Genomic DNA, 19256 nt, shown 5'->3' on the forward strand with positions numbered 1-19256 from the left:
TTCGACCAAATCGTAGGAATTAGCAGACAATGATTTATTCTCGCAAAAATTTAGGGTCTGTATGTGTTATGTTTGTGCCTTGTATTTTGTTGCCAGAGTGGAAACCATGATCTTTATAAGAGCTGGAATCATTCTCTAATACAGGGTAAACTATTTTCGTGTCACATTTGTGGATGTAGGCATAGTCATATTACTCGTAAATTGTGTTTCTTGATTGTTTTTGTTCTAAAAAAATGGTTTTTTTTTGTGTAGAAAACATGATTTGCAGGTGAACGATCATACCATTAGTCCTAATTTGGGATTTTGGTGTCTTATTTGTGGATACTTTGATAATTATAGAGAGTTGTTAGTGCTACACCAACTTTTACTAACGCCACACCAACTGTGTACAATTCTTTGGTGATTTATATAGGAATTGGTCTGGTATCAGTAAAAGTAGAGGCTTTGATTTTTATATAATTTTTATATTTGCTGATAATAATAGTTTGGAAACATTTAAGAGGATAGTTTAGAATTATCTTATAAGTTAGGAAGCAGAAAGCTACTAATTTCAAACCCTAAAGGACTTTTTCTGGGGGCCAAAAGTGTTGGAAGAATGTTTTTAAAACTTGTCCAAGACTTGGATGACTCGTCTAATACAACTGAGACGGATAGATAAGTCAATATATCGGATAAGATTTAAAACTCACATTCGTTTTTCTCATTGTTGAACGAGATGTCTCAAATGTTTTGGAAAATTTGTCCGAGACAACTCGGTCTCATTTACGAGCGAGACATCAAAGTGAGTTTTAAAATCATGGTTGGAAGCAACCCCAAAGGTGTTCATTACCAAAAGCTACCTTAACCCTCACGTGGTCACACGTGCGTGTGTATTTTAAGAGGCTTTCTGGAATAAATTTTGCTCGTGAAAGTAAAGTTAGTCACAGGATCATGTGTGTCTGTCACCTACACATGCCAACTTTTTCACTGATTTTTTAACAAAAGAGAGACTGTTTGTTCAAAAAAGTGGACAGAGTCGGCAAGTCACCTAACGCGGCCCTTGATGCAGGTTAACTTAACCAAAAATGACCTAAATACCCTCTTCTTCAACCTCTACCTCTAGTCAAAATCATGTTTTTTCTCCCCAAACTCAGTTGCCTTTCAAGCTCTTCGATCTTTATGGCGAATTATTTTTAATCTATTAAACCTTGTCTTTAATGCACCTTGTAAGAGGGATTTCTTTCTAAATCCACCATAAATTTCTTGTGGTTGCCCCTTACCCTCCTTTCACTCGGTGAGATCAATGATTAACATAGTTAAGATTAACAATTCAAATATTTGAAATTGACCTTCGTTCCAATTTTCAAATTCACCTTTTATAGTTGTCGGGATAAAAAATTGTAAGTCATTAATCTCAACATTTGAGCATGAATCATCGAGATCAATTATTCAAATTGTTATGATTGATGATTTGAATCATTGATCTCAATTATTTGAATAATTAATCTCAATGATTTGATTTCATCATTCCTTAGGGGCATTAATAAAGAAATATTTTACCATCTCGATTGTTCAGATATCTCCCCAAAACTTAGGGTGCATTTAAATATCACATCCCTATCATTGAATCTATTAAATATTTTTTTCTAAAATGTTTTATCATAGATGTTGAAGATAGTAGATTTGGGAAGGAAAAATCAAAGGTTTTGGACTAGAAATTAAAGATGAATATATCTCTAAATCATTAATATGTGATGAGATTAGACTGACATCAAGGGGGGGGGGGGGCATGTCAATAGTTTGAGAACACAGGGGTATCTCAAATATTCACCAAAACATGGAGGGGTGTCTCCAAACATACATTTGTCTTTAATACGGTTGATCTTTAAACCCTTCGATTGAACCGACCATTGTACGGGAATCGATTCAGTTGGATAGAAATGGTGTCCATAAAAGCCCAAAGAGAAACAAAACGACAACAAAAGCCATCAGATATTCCTCAACAATTGAAGCTAATCACCACGTGTCATCTTCTGTTCCGTCCACGATTGAGATACAGTGCTCTTCAGTAGTAAGAGCGCAAAACTGATAGAAAAACGAAGGAGAAGCATGGGAACTGTAGAGTGTGCGCAATACGCACCTCGTCTAGATCAGCATTTACGATTACGAAGAATCGAATACTAAAAAAATAACAATTATTTATAGATTTTGTTGACTGTTAGGCGCTTATAATTATATTATCTGAATGGAAGTACAAGTGTTAAGTAGAAGCAGAGGAGTGTTGTTAGATCGCTCTCTCTCTATTTCTAGGGTTCCAAATGCGCCTTTTTTGAAGAATCTGAAGCTTAGATCCTTCAAGCATTCCATCGATCCAGGCTTGTTATTCACTTCTGCTTATCTGCTCCCGATTTTCAGGTTCATTTTATGAAGTATTTGATCTTTTAGTATAGTTGATTGATGAAGTATTTCTTTCATTTGTTGATTTGATTCTAAGTTTTTTAATGAGAAAAATCGATTGATGTTCGATCTCTTTTTTTTTATAAGGACTTTTTGGAGTTTTGATGTGGTAATTGAGTGAGTAATTAAAGTATTGCTTGCTTGAGAGGATCTTTCATCTGTTTGTTCTTCCATCAATCGCTTTGTAAAGTTGAGTTCAATTTTTTATTTTTATTTTCTTATTAGGATTAAGGTTCACCGAATCATTGGTGAAAATTAATCAGATAGAAGAAGAGAAAGAAGAAGAAAAATGGAGTGAGTTTAGATGATAGTGTGTTTGGTGAGAGTAAGATAATATGATAGGTGGGATTGCGTGATAACATAGTTGCGAGATTAGGAATGAGATTTGATCAACCAATGTAATATTGCGTAAACAGATTAACAGACCTTTCATCTGAAACCCTGAAACATTCTTGAACTTCCCATGAATATAATTGTAGTATTAGATTTCAATATATTTCCATGAAAAATACTGAAATATTCCCATTTCCACAAGGCTCAAAATGAAATTCCATTAAAGGTTTCTTTTGTGTATTTTACGTGGAAATAACTGTTTAATTAGCTTAAAGTTTCTATGAACAGTAAATTCTGATTGAAAGAAACAAAGTTTATGTATAGAAATGAAAGGTTTCAGTGAGGCTATTTTGAAAATAATCAAAATTTTCATGGCTAAAATTTGTAAAATAGTAAAAAATTGTAATTTTCCTGTAGAAATTGATTGCGATCTATGTATATCTATATATAATCTTATTTTGATATATTCTAAGCATAGTAGCATATATACATATATAAACTACATAAAATCACCACGTTCTAATTAGTTGAATATATTACTACTTTCTTCATTAAAATTTAAAATTTGGAAATCTGTAATATTCTATCAGTGTAGATGAGTTTTTAATCCAATGGATAGGATAAGTTTTTTTGTTTTTTTTTGTTTTTGAACCCAATTATCAACAATGTATGGATGGTTAAGTATGTATTGTGAATTCTTCTTTTGAGGCTACTAGGGTTTCAGGCTCAGTTTTGGGATTAAAACACAAATGTTTTTTCTTGTACCGTTCTTCTTTGATTCTCATTTTGAAGAAGATGATTGGATCATGCCTCGTGGACATAGGCTTCAAAGCTGAACCACATAAATCTTGTTTTGCTTTGATCTTTATTCGCTTTTCTTGTTTCTTCGTACATTGTTTTGAACAGTTAAGTTCATTAAATGTAACAAATAATCTGCTCATTTAAGCAAGTGTTTTACATACATATGTCATAATTCTACATGATTATTCTCATTTCCATTTATAATATAGTTGTTTTGGCTGCTGTGCTTTCAAATACCTAAGCCAACTTTTATAACAACTCTATTGATCTTTATTTGCATTCTCTATATACTTGTTTATTGCAGTTTGAGTACTTAGAAATTCTGTGAATGTTTAATCATTTCCTATAGTTGCGATGAAAATTTCCTCAATATTTCCATCATTTACTTGAAAGTTGTATTAATTTTCGCATTGATTGCCGTATTTCTTTTTCCAGGCTGACTGATGAAATAGACATCAAAACCAAAACTTAATACCTTGAACATGTAAATGAAACTGAATTCCAATTACTCAACTCATAAGCTATTTTTGAAATGTCGCTACTATAATGTTGGTGCCCTCCCATTTCATCATTCATATATTTTGGATTTGGTCATCTTTTGATAGATTTGTTTGCTAGATCAAATGTAAAGTTACCTGCACACTCGTTAAATCTTTGTCAGAAGATCAGTTTCTACTTCTGATGTTTGGATAATGCAAATAACAGGAAAATTGACTGAAGACAAACTCCCTAATACAAATTTTGGCATGCAGAAGGCATAAGCATATAAATAGTTTCAGTGGTGAAAGGTTAGCATCCAAAATGACTGACTACAAAGGCAAGGCGGTCACTTCAGACGTTACTTCAGGAAATATGGTTTTTGAACCTATATTAGAGGAAGGGGTTTTCAGATTTGATTGTTCTGGAAATGATAGGGGTGCAGCATTTCCAAGTCTTTCTTTTAGTGATTCTAAAGTTCGGGACGCAACAGTCATGATTCACAAGGTGCCCATGTGTACCCCTACTTTTGAATGTTTGCACGGACAGCAGATTGTTAGTGTTGAGGTCAGTTGTACTGCTTTCTCCAATGTTATTTTATTTCTTAATTCATAGATTTACGGTTTCTTTTAGTAACTCGATAATATTTTTTCTTTGATTTAGCTTCCTACTGGAACCTCTTTTTATGGAACAGGAGAAGTTAGTGGACAGCTTGAACGGACCGGAAAGAGAGTAAGCCACTTTATTTGTTCTTCCATTAGTTGAAAGTGTCAATTTCCTTTTTTTTTTTTTTTCCAAGATTTTAAGCATCTCTGTTCATCACAGATATTTACATGGAACACGGATGCATGGGGTTATGGTTCAGGAACTACATCCTTGTACCAGTCACATCCTTGGGTGCTAGCTGTTCTTCCAAATGGAGAGGCACTTGGGGTTCTTGCTGACACGACCAGACGTTGTGAGGTCTAGCATTTTCTTCTTTATGTCATAGATTATCCTTCAATGTTTCACCTGATCTATGATAGATGTATGATCTATGTGTATGTTAATCAAACACTTCTTTGAACAGATTGACTTGCGGAATGAGTCAACTATAAAGATTATAGCTCCAGCATCATATCCTGTCATTACATTCGGTCCATTTGCCTCGCCAACCGCAGTCCTGATTTCTTTATCGCATGCAATTGGTTATTTCTTAAAACCATTAGACTTTTTCTTTCTTCAGTTTTAAGTTATTTTTACTGCAACCGTTTTTTCATGTTCTTATTCCAGCAAGTAAAAGAAGTATGTAACAAAAGGAATCTACTTTGATAAAACACATTGGGCACGTACGGCCAAGTTTTTCATGTCTAAAATTCATTCCTTGGTTCTGTATTTCTTTTGGTGGGTAAGCTGGCATTGGAGCTTGTGATAACAGCGTGAGAACTGGTGATGCAGGGCAAGATGTTGAAACCATAGATCTTGCACAGAATCAGGGCTTAATTTTCAAAAACTAGGTTGAGATTTTTATGGATAATGATGCACAGAGGTAAAAAGTGTAATTTAATAGGTTGCGTTTTCCTAAAACCAGCTCAAGTTTTTACTGGCAAACTGGTGTTTAACAAATGCTCCTGGGGTGGTTTCAATTGAACTTTGTTTTAGGGGTTGACATAGCTAGCACCTAGGTGCCGGCTAGAGTGTCCTGTGGTTTTAATGGGCTTGAAATATACTGCTAATGAGGTAGAATAGTATCTGAATTCAGGGAATATCGAGGGATTTTGACGAGGGTTGAATGATTGAGGAAGAGAGGTAAAGTGGTTTGGATGCATGATAGTGGAGGATAACAGCTGCTGAGCAAGTGGGGTAGAATAAGGATTCTAGTACAGTCTGATGATAAACAGAAGTAAAACTGATGAAGAAGATACAGTTTACAAGAAAAATGAAGTAAAGTCACCTCTTCTATAGGGTTCCTTGAATTGGAGTCTCAGCAATCTAGGATTTCTGGAGGATGGAGTACTCTGTCCCCAAGAAAGTGTCACATCTGATGGACATAATCCGTCACAACAGCCAAAATTAATTAATCCCAGTATATTCTTTCACTTGTTGATTACACTTCTTATATAGCTCAAACAAAAACAACCTTCTGTAATAGGTAATTTAATAAAGAATATAACTTCCTAAAGAAATTATCAAAAAAAAAAAAAAAAAATCCTTTAGAAGTAAGTTTGCTAAATTTTATAATGGAGATTGCTTTCTATTGGAAGTCGCTACTTTATCATTTGGACAAAGAAGACTTACAGGCTCTATGCTATGGGCCTACACCTGGGTTTCTTAAATGGCTCAAAACCACACTTACTTCTTTTGTTCCACACACACCATCCCAATGCAAATGGAATGGAACCCCACACTTTTTCTTCAAATCCATACTGTTCAAATACCAACTGTGTACAAGATCTTAAGACTCATGCACACTGGCAATGTTAAGAACAATAGCATTTGAAAAATAAAAGTTAATTTATTGTGGGGCTGCTGTTTATTTGTACAACAAACATTTCAATTTCAACTCTGGGTAGCGTGGGGGTAACTTTCTAATTGTAGGATTCTTGATATTGGTTTGATTCCTATAACTAATGTTTCTCTCTTCCATTAGGAACTGTTTTTATGCCTCCAAGGTGGTCTCTGGGGTATCATCAATGTCGTTGGAGCTATGACTCGGATGCAAAAGTTCTTAAGGTGGGTGCTTTATTATTTTATCAAATAGACATGTTGTTTGTGTAAGTTCTTAAGATAAGTGATCTATTGTTATGTCAAATAGACATGGACTCTCTGAATCTTGCAAAAGTAATTTCAGTTCTCACATCAATAAAGTTCTCAATGTGTCAATTGATGAAGTATTTTTAGTAAGGTTGCATTCATCTTGGAGCCTCATAGTTTACTGGGAAAAGCAGAATCATTGATCTTTGTTATTGCCAAAATTAGCTGTGGCCTTAAAATATGCTACTGCTATGTTGTGATTTCTGACTTAATCATTTGCTCTGGTTTTCTTTATCTCAACTTTGTACATGTGCCTATGCAGGTTGCCAAGACATTCCGAGAGAAGGGTATACCTTGTGATGTGATATGGATGGACATTGACTATATGGATGGTTTTCGTTGTTTTACTTTTGACAAAGTACGTTCTCAAGCTGATTTTTATTTTTAAATACAATCCCTGGTCATATTGACTTGAGTAGTTACTCAGTAATTTATTCAGTATTACTTTTTAATAATGTAAAACTAGGACATGGAGAAAGCCTTTGACCATATGGCTGGTCCCTCCTTAACTATATGTTGAACATTATGATTTGAATATGAAGTGGAAGAGATGGATGTTTGCCTTTTGTATGCATCACTCCCTATTCGTATAAATGACTCCCCAGCTTGTTGTGGTAGAAATTCGAAAGATTTGTGTCAAAATTTTATTCCTTATTGTCAATAACAACTAATCAGCAAACTTTCCGGCATGTATTGGTACCCCAGTGAGATGTTTGCATCAACTTCTCCGTTCTAAGTACAAAATCTGTCTGTATCAATACCCTTTTGGTTCAGGTTCAGCATCAGACTTTTATTCCTTATCGCCAAGACAACTAATCACCAAATTTCCTCGCCTGTACATGTGCTGCACCCATTCCATTACCAAGTCCCATCTTCTAATTTGCTAGCTTTTGTACTTAAAACAGTGAGGTAGTTGCTGCCAAGCATAATATTTTTGGTCCCTATTCTCATTAACTCTACCATTATTGTCTCTGTACACCGATTTTGACTGGCAAAAAACATTTAAGTGAAAAGAGAAATTCATCAGAGAGTCCTTACGTACAAGGAATTCTTACCTACCCCGTTATTGCTCTGTCCTCGTTCAAATTAGCAATTCTAATTTCTTTGTATATGCTTACATAGAAAGTTTGTCTCTACCAAAACTTTGACTTTGGTTAACCTTGTTTGTCAGACATCATCATCTTTTAGTTTGAGATATTTTTCTTATTTTTATGTTGGAAGTCTGCCCCATTATTTGTGTATGAATGGGTTGAGGATTGGCTTAATTTTTTATTTTTAACAGTAATTCATTCATCAGTTAGTACAATTATGCATTGATTTAAGTTGACAAGTTTGGCTACCTTGAATTCATACCATACCCTCATATTGTTAAATGACAATTTGCTTCTTAAGCAATTATTAACGATTATAATCATTCCTCAGGAGCGCTTCCCTGATCCGAAATCTTTGGCGAATGACCTTCATCTCAATGGGTTCAAGGCAATTTGGATGCTCGACCCAGGGATTAAGCATGAAGAGGGTTATTTTGTTTATGATAGTGGTTCTGAAAAGGACATATGGGTTCAAAAGGCAGATGGACAACCTTTTGTTGGTGAGTTTCCTTGATGCATTTAGCAAGATACTTATTTACGACTCCCAAGCATTAAGTCTCATTGTTTCATTCTTAGGGAAGGTATGGCCTGGACCCTGTGTTTTTCCGGACTTTACACAAGAGAAAGCTCGTTTATGGTGGGCCAAGCTAGTAAAGGATTTTATTTCAAATGGTGTCGATGGAATATGGAATGACATGAATGAACCTGCTGTTTTCAGGGTAATGCTCATAAATCTTGGTAACTTGAATGTCTGCTCTATTGGTTTTCATATCAACGTTGTTACTTTACAGACTGTTACAAAGACGATGCCAGAGAGCAACATTCACAGAGGAGATGTTGAACTTGGCGGTTGTCAGAGTCACTTACATTATCACAATGTAATTCTCTTCAATTCTGTTAGTGTATTTCCTGATTGACATGGTTTATGGTAATTCTTTTACAAAAAACTAAAATGAGTTTACGTAGACGTTTTACTCTCATGTTGTGCTTTTAGTGGGCATCCATTTTATTACAGAAGTCTAAACTAAAATATTTTATATCAATTTTCATTTTAGGTTTATGGCATGCTTATGGCAAAGTCAACGTATGAAGGAATGAAATTGGGTAATGAGAACAAACGCCCTTTCGTTCTCACAAGAGCTGGGTTTATAGGCAGTCAAAGGTATGCTGCAACATGGACTGGAGATAACTTGTCCAATTGGGAGCACCTTCATATGAGTATATCCATGGTACTTCAAATGGTAAGTATATTATTCTTCTATTAAAATTGAAGATTTTATGCTTCATGTGTTAGCTAAAGGTCACAGATTTTACGGGGAAGTGAAGCACTTAAATCTGATCTAGATTTTTGACAGAAGCTGAAGATTGTGTTTGTTTGTGCCCCTCATTTGGAAGTTTATTGCCGAAGATACCTCATTTTAGTGTGAAGTTTTAGCTGCATGTGTTTAAATTTAATGTTGCATAGACTTGTTTTTTATTTAAGAACATAAAATTACTTAGTTGTTGTGATGGTATTTCTTATTTGTTTATGTTTCTGAATGATGATCGATGTGGCAATCCCTTTTCTTTTATATGAAAATAATTGATTTTGAATCTTGAAGTTCAATTATGTGCATGTTTCTTGTTCATTTTTTTTTCAATTTTTTTTTTTATGAGTAAAGGTTTTCAATTTTTTTTAATTAGTGAAGGCTTTTATTGAGAAGCTAGAGAAAGACACTAGTGGGCCATTTTGTGGCACTGTTGTAAGTCACATTTGATTTCTGTTCAGGGGCTCAGTGGTCAGCCATTATCAGGACCAGATATTGGTGGGTTTGCTGGGAATGCAACACCAAAGCTTTTTGGGAGATGGATGGGTGTGGGTGCTATGTTTCCTTTCTGTCGTGGGCATTCTGAAACTGGCACTGTTGATCATGAACCATGGTCTTTTGGGGAAGAGGTTTGTTCTCATCTTACTAAACACCATGAAGTAATCACTCTTCCAGTTTGCAACTAGTGATATAGATCAAATTGAATATTTTTTATTGCTATGTGGAATAAGTTCGAGAATAAACTTGTGGCATCAAGACCAAATGAGAATCCTAAGGTCTTGAATCTCAAAAGCATAAAAACTGTGTATGGCTATCATATTCTCAGGACAAGATGTTGGAAATCTTTTGGAGTGTGTCCTTTTCTATCTTTAGTAGTTTTGAAAGTCAATCAAAATATAAGTTGCATGTGAAAATGTCTCACTCGGTACTTCTTGTCCTCTCTTTACTGTGTACATGCTCTTGTTCTTTATGTTGGATTTTAATTTTTGTATTGCTTCAATTTTGGTAGGTTTACTTGACATCCCTTGTGTTGTTTTGTTCCTCTGAAAAGATGTATCGCATTACATCAGTAAAAAAAAGATAATTTTTCCACTTGCTAAATTAAAATTATTTGTGGCAAATATATCATATTTATGTGTTTTCTCTTGTCTATAAGCATATGATACCAAGAGATATCCATTCAATAATCCATTATTATAATTATTTTGTGCTAAACTTTTTAAAATAAAATTTCAAGTCCATGGATCCTATTTATTGGGGTTTGTCAAATCTGACTCTCCATACCTATGTTGAGAAGAATTGTAAAAGAAGACAAGTCAAGTCCCAGTGAGGGCTTGGCAGGGTATTTATAATAATCAGAGTGAATGTAGATAAGTTCCCTTACAGAGCAAAACTAGAAACATTACATAAAGACATAAAACTAAACATAACATATTCCAATATGTTGAACTTGTTAACCCACCAACTACTCCAAAAGATCAATCTGTTGGAGAGGTGGAGAACTATGAATCTAAGAGGGTCACGGGTCTTAACTGGGGTGTGACACACCCAGAAGTGGAGGAAAATATACACTCAACACCCCTCCTCACCCATAATGGTGGAAAGAATCGAACCCGTGACCTGTATGAACCATGGACTCTGATACCATGTTAACCAACCAACCAACCAACCACCAACTACTCCAAAAGACCAATCTGTTGGAGAGGGGGAGAACTATGAATATAAGGTCACGGGGCTTAACTGAGGTATGACACATCGGAGAATGGAGGAAAATATACACTCAACGCTCCCCCTCACCCATAAAGGTGGAAAGAATCGAACCAGTGACCTATACAAACCTAGCGCTTTGATAACATGTTAATAAACCAACTATTTCAAAAGACCGATCTGTTGGAGGCGGAGAACTATGAATATAAGAGGGTCATGGGGCTTAACTGGGGTATGACAGGCCCGAGAGTGGAGGAAAATATATCCTCAACAGAACTTTGATACCCAAACCTGTATCCATGCAACATAGTGGGGATGGCTGCATTTTAGTTATTATCTGCATTTTCCTTTCTTATAAGCTTCCACATTAAGATGTATCATGAACAGAAAATAGTCATCTTGCTTTGCTGATTCCTATAAATCCTTGGGCAGATGTTTCACTTGTAGTTTTCAGTTCCTGGTCTTGATTTCACCTGCTTAAAGTTTTTCAAACATGTCAAGCTTCCCAATAACCATGTTTTCTGTTCTATCCACTAGTGTGAAGAAGTTTGTCGCCTAGCATTGATGAGACGCTACCGCCTTATACCTCACATATATACTCTTTTTTATATGGCTCATACGATGGGTACTCCTGTGGCTGCTCCTACTTTTTTTGCTGGTAGTCTCTCTTACCTGAGAAGCCGATATCTATTTTGATGGGAGTTTGGGGAGTGGATTTTTCCATGTTTTTTGGGTTATGACAGTGCTTTTTTATGTTTTATTTTTTTTCTGATTCATGTAGATCCAAAAGATCCAAACTTAAGGAAGATTGAGAATTCCTTTCTGCTGGGGGCAGTTCTAGTACATGCAAGGTGCCCACTCTTTCCTATGGATGTGACAATTTACAGTATTTTCTTATCAAATAAATAAAAAATCTAGGGTATGGCATAACTCATCTACACATAGATACAAGATTGAATTTTGTTACATAATATGACTTCAAATTGCGACTTGAATACCTTCATCTCTCTCTTTCTCTCTCTCTCATTGTAAATCCATACTAGACCCACCTTTTGAATTTTGTTACATAATATGACTTAAAATTGCGACTTGAATACCTTCATCTCTCTCTCTCTCTCATTGTAAATCCATACTAGACCCACCTTTTGTTCGTGTCCACTAGGGATAAAATAATCAAAAGAAAAAGTCAAAGTACACTGAGTACCCTTTCTGAAATCAAATGTTCGCTCAGGAGCCTTATATGAGATAAAGAAAATCAGGGTCCCCTCTTTGCTAGAATTTCTATGATTTTCTATAATAATCAACAAAAGGAACATTGTTCTCTAATGTTTTTGTTTATTTCTGCATCAGCACTGCGCCAGTTCTGGATCAGGATCACTTGCAACATGTGTTGCCCAAGGGAATTTGGTTGCGTTTCGATTTTGGTGACTCACATCCAGTAATTATTTCTATTAACTTGGATCCATTTCTTGTCAATAATAGATTATGGTGCTGCAGTTCATTTGTTGATGGACATCTTTTCCTTTTTTATCTGGATAATGCAGGATTTGCCAACACTCTATTTGCAAGGTGGATCTATTATTCCTGTGGGTCCTCCTCTTCAACATGTTGGTGAAGCAAATCGAACTGATGACTTATCACTTATCGTAGCTTTAGATGAACATGGTAATATTTGTTAGGCGTATGTCTGATAATAAGTATTCAATAACCTTTTGGCTACATATGAGTAAACTGTTCGTTAGTTCTCTTTGAGGACTGGTGCTGAGTCTTTATTGTCAATTTTCTTCACTTCTATCTATTGAGCAAACTGTTAGATATCTGCCTCCCTTGTAAAGATGCATTTTGGGAATGTATTTATTCCTGGAATATTTGCAAATTCAACTATGAAAGATCTTAGACTACTTCATGTTTTGTTTGCACTTGGTACCTGAGTTTGTTGAGATTAAATTTTGGATTTCTTTTGCTTGTTACATGATATTTTCACAAATTAATTATTGAACAATTCTCTGGGATGCTTCTATAAAATGTTAAATATCCGTTTGCTAACTGCCATATGAATTCAGATTTGAAGTGACTATATTGCCCCGTAGATATACAGACCTTTTTTTTTTTGGCTAGGCTAGCAAGGGTAGTTAGCAATCAACGTGAAGGTGGGTTCAACAAGATTTGAACCTAGATCGTGGGATCAACACTCCACATGCCTTTACCAACTTAGCTAAGTTGGGGCCTTCTACTGACCTTACATGCACAAATAAATAAATAACGAAGCAATGTATATTTGGTGTTGAAGGATCTATTCTGTTGCAATAATTGGATCTGGTTTTAGAGTCTAATAAACTTGAAAAATAATTACTGCACAATTCATTTTGATAGGATTTACTGATGTTTACCACGAACGCAGGGAAAACTTCGAACTGGGTTTTCTTCCAATGGGAAAATTAAATTCTTATTTAGTAGCAGGCACACACACATTCTGAATCTATGAATCAGCAGGAAAGATATACATTGCTTCCATTTTTCATTCCTTTATAATAAATTTTTTTAGGTCATGGGTGTCTCTGGTTCTGGTGAGACCTCCAAAGTGCATTAGTTTTCTTTGACTTTGTTGCCACAGTTAGATCAAGTTTCTTTCTTTCATTTATTCTGATGTTATAGTTTCCCATCTTCCTGGATCAGTGTGCCAATTATTACGTTTCTCAGTTTCTGCCAATGGGAGGGTGTTTCTAAAAAAACATATCAGTAGGTTTAGTTTTCTACTGATTTGTACATCTGCATTTATTAGTAGTGGTATAATTAATTCTTTGTACAGGGAAAGCTGAAGGTGTTCTCTTTGAGGATGATGGTGATGGATATGAGTTTAATCAAGGTGGATACCTATTGACGTATTACGTTGCAGAACTTGTATCTTCAACTGTTACAGTAAAAGTTTCAAAAACAGAAGGATCCTGGAGGAGACCCAAACGTCGTTTGCATGTGCAATTGTTGTTTGGTGGGGGTGCTATGGTATGTTACTTGCTTTTAAGTGCAAAATGAATGGCGAAACATGTAATGATTAAGATAATAACTGTTCCAAATGTTGTGTGTGTGTGTTTGTATGTTTCTGAATTTTGATTTTCCTTGGAAAGGTTGATGCATGGGGCACTGACGGAGAAGTACTACAAATTATAGTGCCTTCAGAATCCAAGGTGTCTAACCTAATATCCACAAGCGAGAAGCAGTACAAGACTCGCATGGGTAATATCCACTATCTTCAACAATTAAGTTTGACTATTTAGCAGTGCCATTCAACACTTTATTATTTGCAGTAGTTATGAATTAATAAGATTTTAGCTGACCCCAAATTTTTACTTTTTAGGGCTTCATCTTAGGCTGGTTGTCCGGGTTGGGGATCAACCTGAGCCCAACCCAAGTCGGGTTGGTTCATTCTCATTAATATTAAATAGTTTAGTAATAATAAGGGCTTATATAAAGATAAGTGGTATGCAAAAGACTATTAAGTTTGCAATTATTTGTCCTAAAGATGTGTTTCAAAGTTTACATACTTGAAATTATAAGCAAATTTAAAGAAGATGATTATGATTTAGTTAAGTAACCATTTCTGTTTACTATTAATCACTATTTCTAACAAGGCAAACATTGTGAATTGTGAATGAGAAACCAATCGGGTTCTGGCAACCTGATGCCTATGCCTAAAACCAATCGGATTTGATTTGGTCATTTTTTACCCAGACCTGAGACCGAATCCAAGCTAACTGTGCCCGGTCAGGTTCAGGTTTGGCCCGCCCATGTTGCAGCCCTATAAATTTTTGAGGTTAGGCTTTGATGGTGATGACAAATTGATAAGATTTTCTGCTCAACCCATGATTATAACCGTTCACTTTGTCCATGTGGCTGGTCATAATCCATCTGCAAAATCTGTCCTTTTTTAGCCGCAAATAATATGTATACATAAACTTAGGTTGTCAGTCACACTTGGTCTGTAATAGTTACATGGTGGGGAATTTTGGGTTGTGATTTGCTTTTGGGGAAGAAGAAAACTGGGGAGTTTCAAAATGAAAAATACACATCTAATCTCCTCCTCTATGGATTTTTTCCCCCTAAAGAACATTAGCAACTCTTTTGAATGTTTTCTTGTTTACATGCTAGGACTAATAAGACCCCCAAAAAATCATGACATCCTGTCAAAGTGTCTCCCCCACCGCATTGGATGCTTTTCATTGTAGCTACTGGTTATCATGAACCTGTCTGATGAGTGGTCAAATGCAGAAATTGCTAAGCAAATTCCAGATGTGGAGGAGGTTTCAGGACAGAAGGGAACGGAACTTTCAACAACTCCCATTGAACTGAAAAGTGGTGATTGGCTTCTTAAAGTGGTGCCTTGGATTGGTGGTAGAATGATATCTATGACTCATCTTCCTTCTGGTAATATTCATGCTCCTCTCCTAATCTTTTTCTCATTTCTCTGAGAAGATCAATATGTTTTTTTTTTCCCTTCTACCTATTCTGATACATCTGCGAACAATAACATGTTCTTCAATGACTTGACCTTTTACTTGTTCAGCCCTTCTCTGCCGTAGATGTACTCTAAACTTTGAATTGATAAGTGTGATATTAGTACGTAACATTTACATGTGTCCATTTAAGCAATGCATGTAGACTATGTTTCATAGGAAACAGAAATACTTTCCAATATAAAGAGAAGCTGAGATTTTGTGTAAAATTACTTAGGAAAGGGAATTAAAAATTCCAGTTTGAAGTGATGGTAGTGGAAGCTTCTATGCACATCCATTGCTTACTTGAAATGTCGCTTGGAGGATATACATTACTATTTCATGTGCAAATTAAATTATCAATCGCAGGTGGTGCCAACACTCTTGAAACCATAGGAGTAAGTTATCTATTCTTATAGGTTAGCGGTGGACTCAGTGAACAAAAAAATTAGTAAAACTGAAAACCAGAATGGTACTTGATTATTGAAAATATTATTATGGATTAATGGGATCAACTAGGTGTATAAACATTGGTTTGAATTGACTTGGGTGTTTTAGTGAGCAATAGCCATTTCAAAACTGGGACTGTTTCTGTAGATTGTTGTATTCAATGTTATAAGACATGTACAAAAAAAAAAAAAAAATTGTTACAATATGCAGGACATGAAATGATATAAAATGATACTGATCAATCAAGCCTTATGCGTCTGAAATAAAATTAAGAAAAACTGAAGTTGTGACACTGGGAAAACATTTATATGGAGTGTTGGAATAGGTATTACGATCTCACTAATTGATTCTTAATTCCCTGGTCTGTTGATGCTTGCTTTCAGGGACTCAATGGCTCCATAGCAGGGTTGAAGTGAACGGGTATGAAGAATACAGTGGTGTCGAATACCGGTCTGCTGGGTGTTCTGAGGAATACACCGTCATTGAGTGAGTTAATGAACTCATTTCCTTGCATTTATTATACGAAGAAGCTTAAGATGATGATATTTAGGGTGTAACTTTTCCACTGAAATATTTAAATTACAAGCCCTAATATTGACATCAGCCAAAAAGGGAAACATTTGTAATTTGGTTATTTCAACAGAAAGTTCAGTGTACTAGTTTTATAAAGGCGAAATCCATATCTTCTGTGAATACCATGTTTATATAAAGAAATAGGGTAGCATCAGATGCATCAAATCAATGGCTCTCTAGGGCCTCCACAAGACTAGCAAATCATACCCACACAAACCTTAGATAAAGTCCTCAACAAGACTGAGGATAGGTCTTTAGGTATATTTGTAAATATTTTAAAGTATTTGTACGCCAACTTATGTATGTAAATATGATGATGTCACATACTCTGGTCTTGTAATACTGTACCTTCTTACAACCAACTATTAAATATGACACTATTGATGTCTCTATTCACAAGTACACGTTGGCAATGAGGTGGTTTTAAATAACATGACAGCAGGGCTAGGGGAGGTGTTTCCTGAAATGTATCAAATCTGAGGGGTCTTGCTAGAAGTCATTACATTAAAGATGGGAAATTTAATTTAAAAAATGTCCATATCCTTTAGTCTAGACTCCAGACACTGTTAAAAAAAAAATCCATTAGATCTCATATACTAGCCTGGTTCAAGATTTTATGCTATCTATTTTCAAAGTACTCCCCTCCATTGGACTGGAAACTTGATCCTAGTGTAGCCTTGGGCACGAGACATTGTGCTGCAAATATTTTATCCCTTTTAAAATCTATAATTCCATTCCTGAATCTTCTCTATCTAATATAGCCTTGCAACTTCCTCTAAATCATATACCCTTTATTTCAGAAATCTTTTAGTGGTTGAAATTTGACTATGTATTTACACCACTGATTTTCATTATTTCCCCCCCTCATTCAAGGCATCATTTTGTCTCGGTATTTCTTGGTTGAGATGTTTTGGTCATGGAGAGGAGCAGAACGAGACATCCGACGTTCGGTTTGTCTTATAGTGTCTTGGTCACGATGTGTATTTTTTTTTAAACTGACCAAGACGTACCTCCAGACTCATCCAAACCATGCTTGCTTCCACATCATTATATTCCTAAGCATTCAGCTCTCTTTTTGTCACTCTGTAATCTACTGCCACCTTTTTGTCGAAGATCTATACACCAAAGCGTTACTTAAACAAGGTATTATCAAAACCTCAATACATGGTTCTGGTTGGGTTCAAGAATTCAAGCCAACCTGCCAAAAGGGGGTAAAAATCACAGACAAAAAGATGATTTATTTGGGTGCTTATCATTCAAGAGCTTTTAGAATAATTGGTTTGGTTTTTCTTCTCTCAATTTGTTTCTGATTACCATTACATATTGGGATTTCTTGATGTTGCAGAAGGAGTCTTGAGCAGACAGGGGAGGAGGAGTCTCTTAACTTAGAAGGGGATGTTGGTGGTGGACTTGTTCTTCAACGCCAGATATCTATTCCAAAAGATGACCCCAAGGTTCTGAAAATTGACTCTGGAATTATAGCTCGCAAAGTTGGTGCTGGTTCTGGTGGATATTCAAGGTTTGTCATAGAAACAATTATTTACGATAGCTGCTATTGGCACCCCAACTTTTACCCATTAAAAATAAAGAAAATAAGTAGATGATTGAGAATAAATAAAAGTTAGGGTGCCAATAGAAACTCTCGTTTTTTTTTGCTATATTGAATTTTAAGGTTTTATATGAGCCTAATCATTTTTGTAAACAGCTACTGAAATTGTGCTGAACGAGTGTTATAATGTTGAGATAATAATTGAACCAAACCTTTGTAACGTTTGAATGGTGTGTTATAATCTTTAATTCGAGAGTGAGAAGTAATTTAAGAAATTGGGGTGTAATAAGTAATAGATGGGGTGCCAATAGAAACACACTTATTTAAGGCAAATATTTATTTAACTGTTCTTGTTACCAAAATGATGCACATGGCTTTGTTTTAGCAGATCTGATCATATAATCTTCTTGTTTGATGAATAGTTTGTTATTCTTCTTCGTCTATTAACACTTTCTGATAATGGCTGCCTTGAAGGTTGGTTTGCTTACGAGTGCACCCAATGTTCACTCTCTTGCATCCTACAGAAGTTTTCGTGACATTCGTTTCTATCAATGGATCTAAACATGAAGTATGGCCAGAGTCTGGAGAGCAATTTTTTGAAGGGGATCTTCGGCCTAATGGTAATTTTCTTCATCTCACCTTCATACCCTCTTCACTACTTTAGTCCTGATAAGTTGCTTATTGTGAAAATCTGATTTTAGTTAAACAGATCTATCAGATTAACGGATTAGGCTTGATTGTGAACAGAGTCGAATAGAGGAACAGGATTCGTTTAGTTGACCCAGAAATCTTCGGGATAAGGCTTTGTTGTGGTCGAAGATGGTTAATCGATTAACTGAATTTATCGTAGATTTGATTGTTTATTTGTTTTTTCTTTGCCATCATTTGCTTCTCAGGGAAATGGATGCTGGTTGACAAATGTTTGGGCTTGGGTTTGGTGAACCGGTTCAACGTGAGTGACGTTTACAAGTGTTTGATTCACTGGGGGACAGGAACGGTTAACATGGAGTTGTGGTCAGAAGAGAGGCCAGTTTCAAAGGACTCACCTCTTAAAATCTCCCATGAGTATGAGGTGAAAACAATCTCATAGTTGCCCACATCATTAATAATAAAGATGTAAACAGGCTACCTTAAACGTACACAGCCATCTTGTTTGAATTAACTGTTGGGGTGCTTCATTTTATTACTGTCTGGGTTTTACTTGGATTGTGGAACCATGAGCCCAAAGGAAGGTTGCAACTTCAAGAGT

General features: G+C 35.5%; 1 protein-coding gene across 3 annotated transcripts; it reads left to right on the forward strand.

Annotated features, from left to right (window-relative positions):
• The first annotated feature begins 1926 nt into the window (after positions 1–1926).
• HGL1 (heteroglycan glucosidase 1) lies at positions 1927–19256 on the forward strand. Of its 3 annotated transcripts, none has more exons than XM_086457641.1 (23): positions 1970–2394; positions 4323–4614; positions 4711–4779; positions 4873–5010; positions 5117–5234; positions 6677–6759; positions 7103–7198; positions 8263–8431; positions 8508–8650; positions 8723–8809; positions 8987–9172; positions 9700–9867; positions 11483–11603; positions 11727–11796; positions 12296–12383; positions 12490–12610; positions 13755–13948; positions 14071–14179; positions 15212–15367; positions 16269–16371; positions 17804–17977; positions 18482–18627; positions 18904–19256. In XM_086457641.1, the coding sequence occupies exons 1-23, from the start codon at positions 2225–2227 to the stop codon at positions 19095–19097; spliced, it is 3195 nt and encodes a 1064-aa protein (XP_086313767.1). In that variant the 5' UTR covers positions 1970–2224; the 3' UTR covers positions 19098–19256. The 3 variants fall into 3 exon arrangements, with proteins under 3 accessions (XP_086313769.1, XP_086313767.1, XP_086313768.1); XM_086457642.1 differs by having other exon boundaries at positions 2254–2394; positions 4276–4614; XM_086457643.1 differs by lacking the exons at positions 15212–15367; positions 16269–16371; positions 17804–17977; positions 18482–18627; positions 18904–19256 and adding an exon at positions 14301–15067 and having other exon boundaries at positions 1927–2394.

The sequence above is a fragment of the Akebia trifoliata genome, chromosome 11, assembly GCF_017979445.1.
Source record: "Akebia trifoliata isolate Shusen 1 chromosome 11, ASM1797944v1, whole genome shotgun sequence".
Taxonomy (NCBI): Eukaryota; Viridiplantae; Streptophyta; class Magnoliopsida; order Ranunculales; family Lardizabalaceae; genus Akebia; species Akebia trifoliata.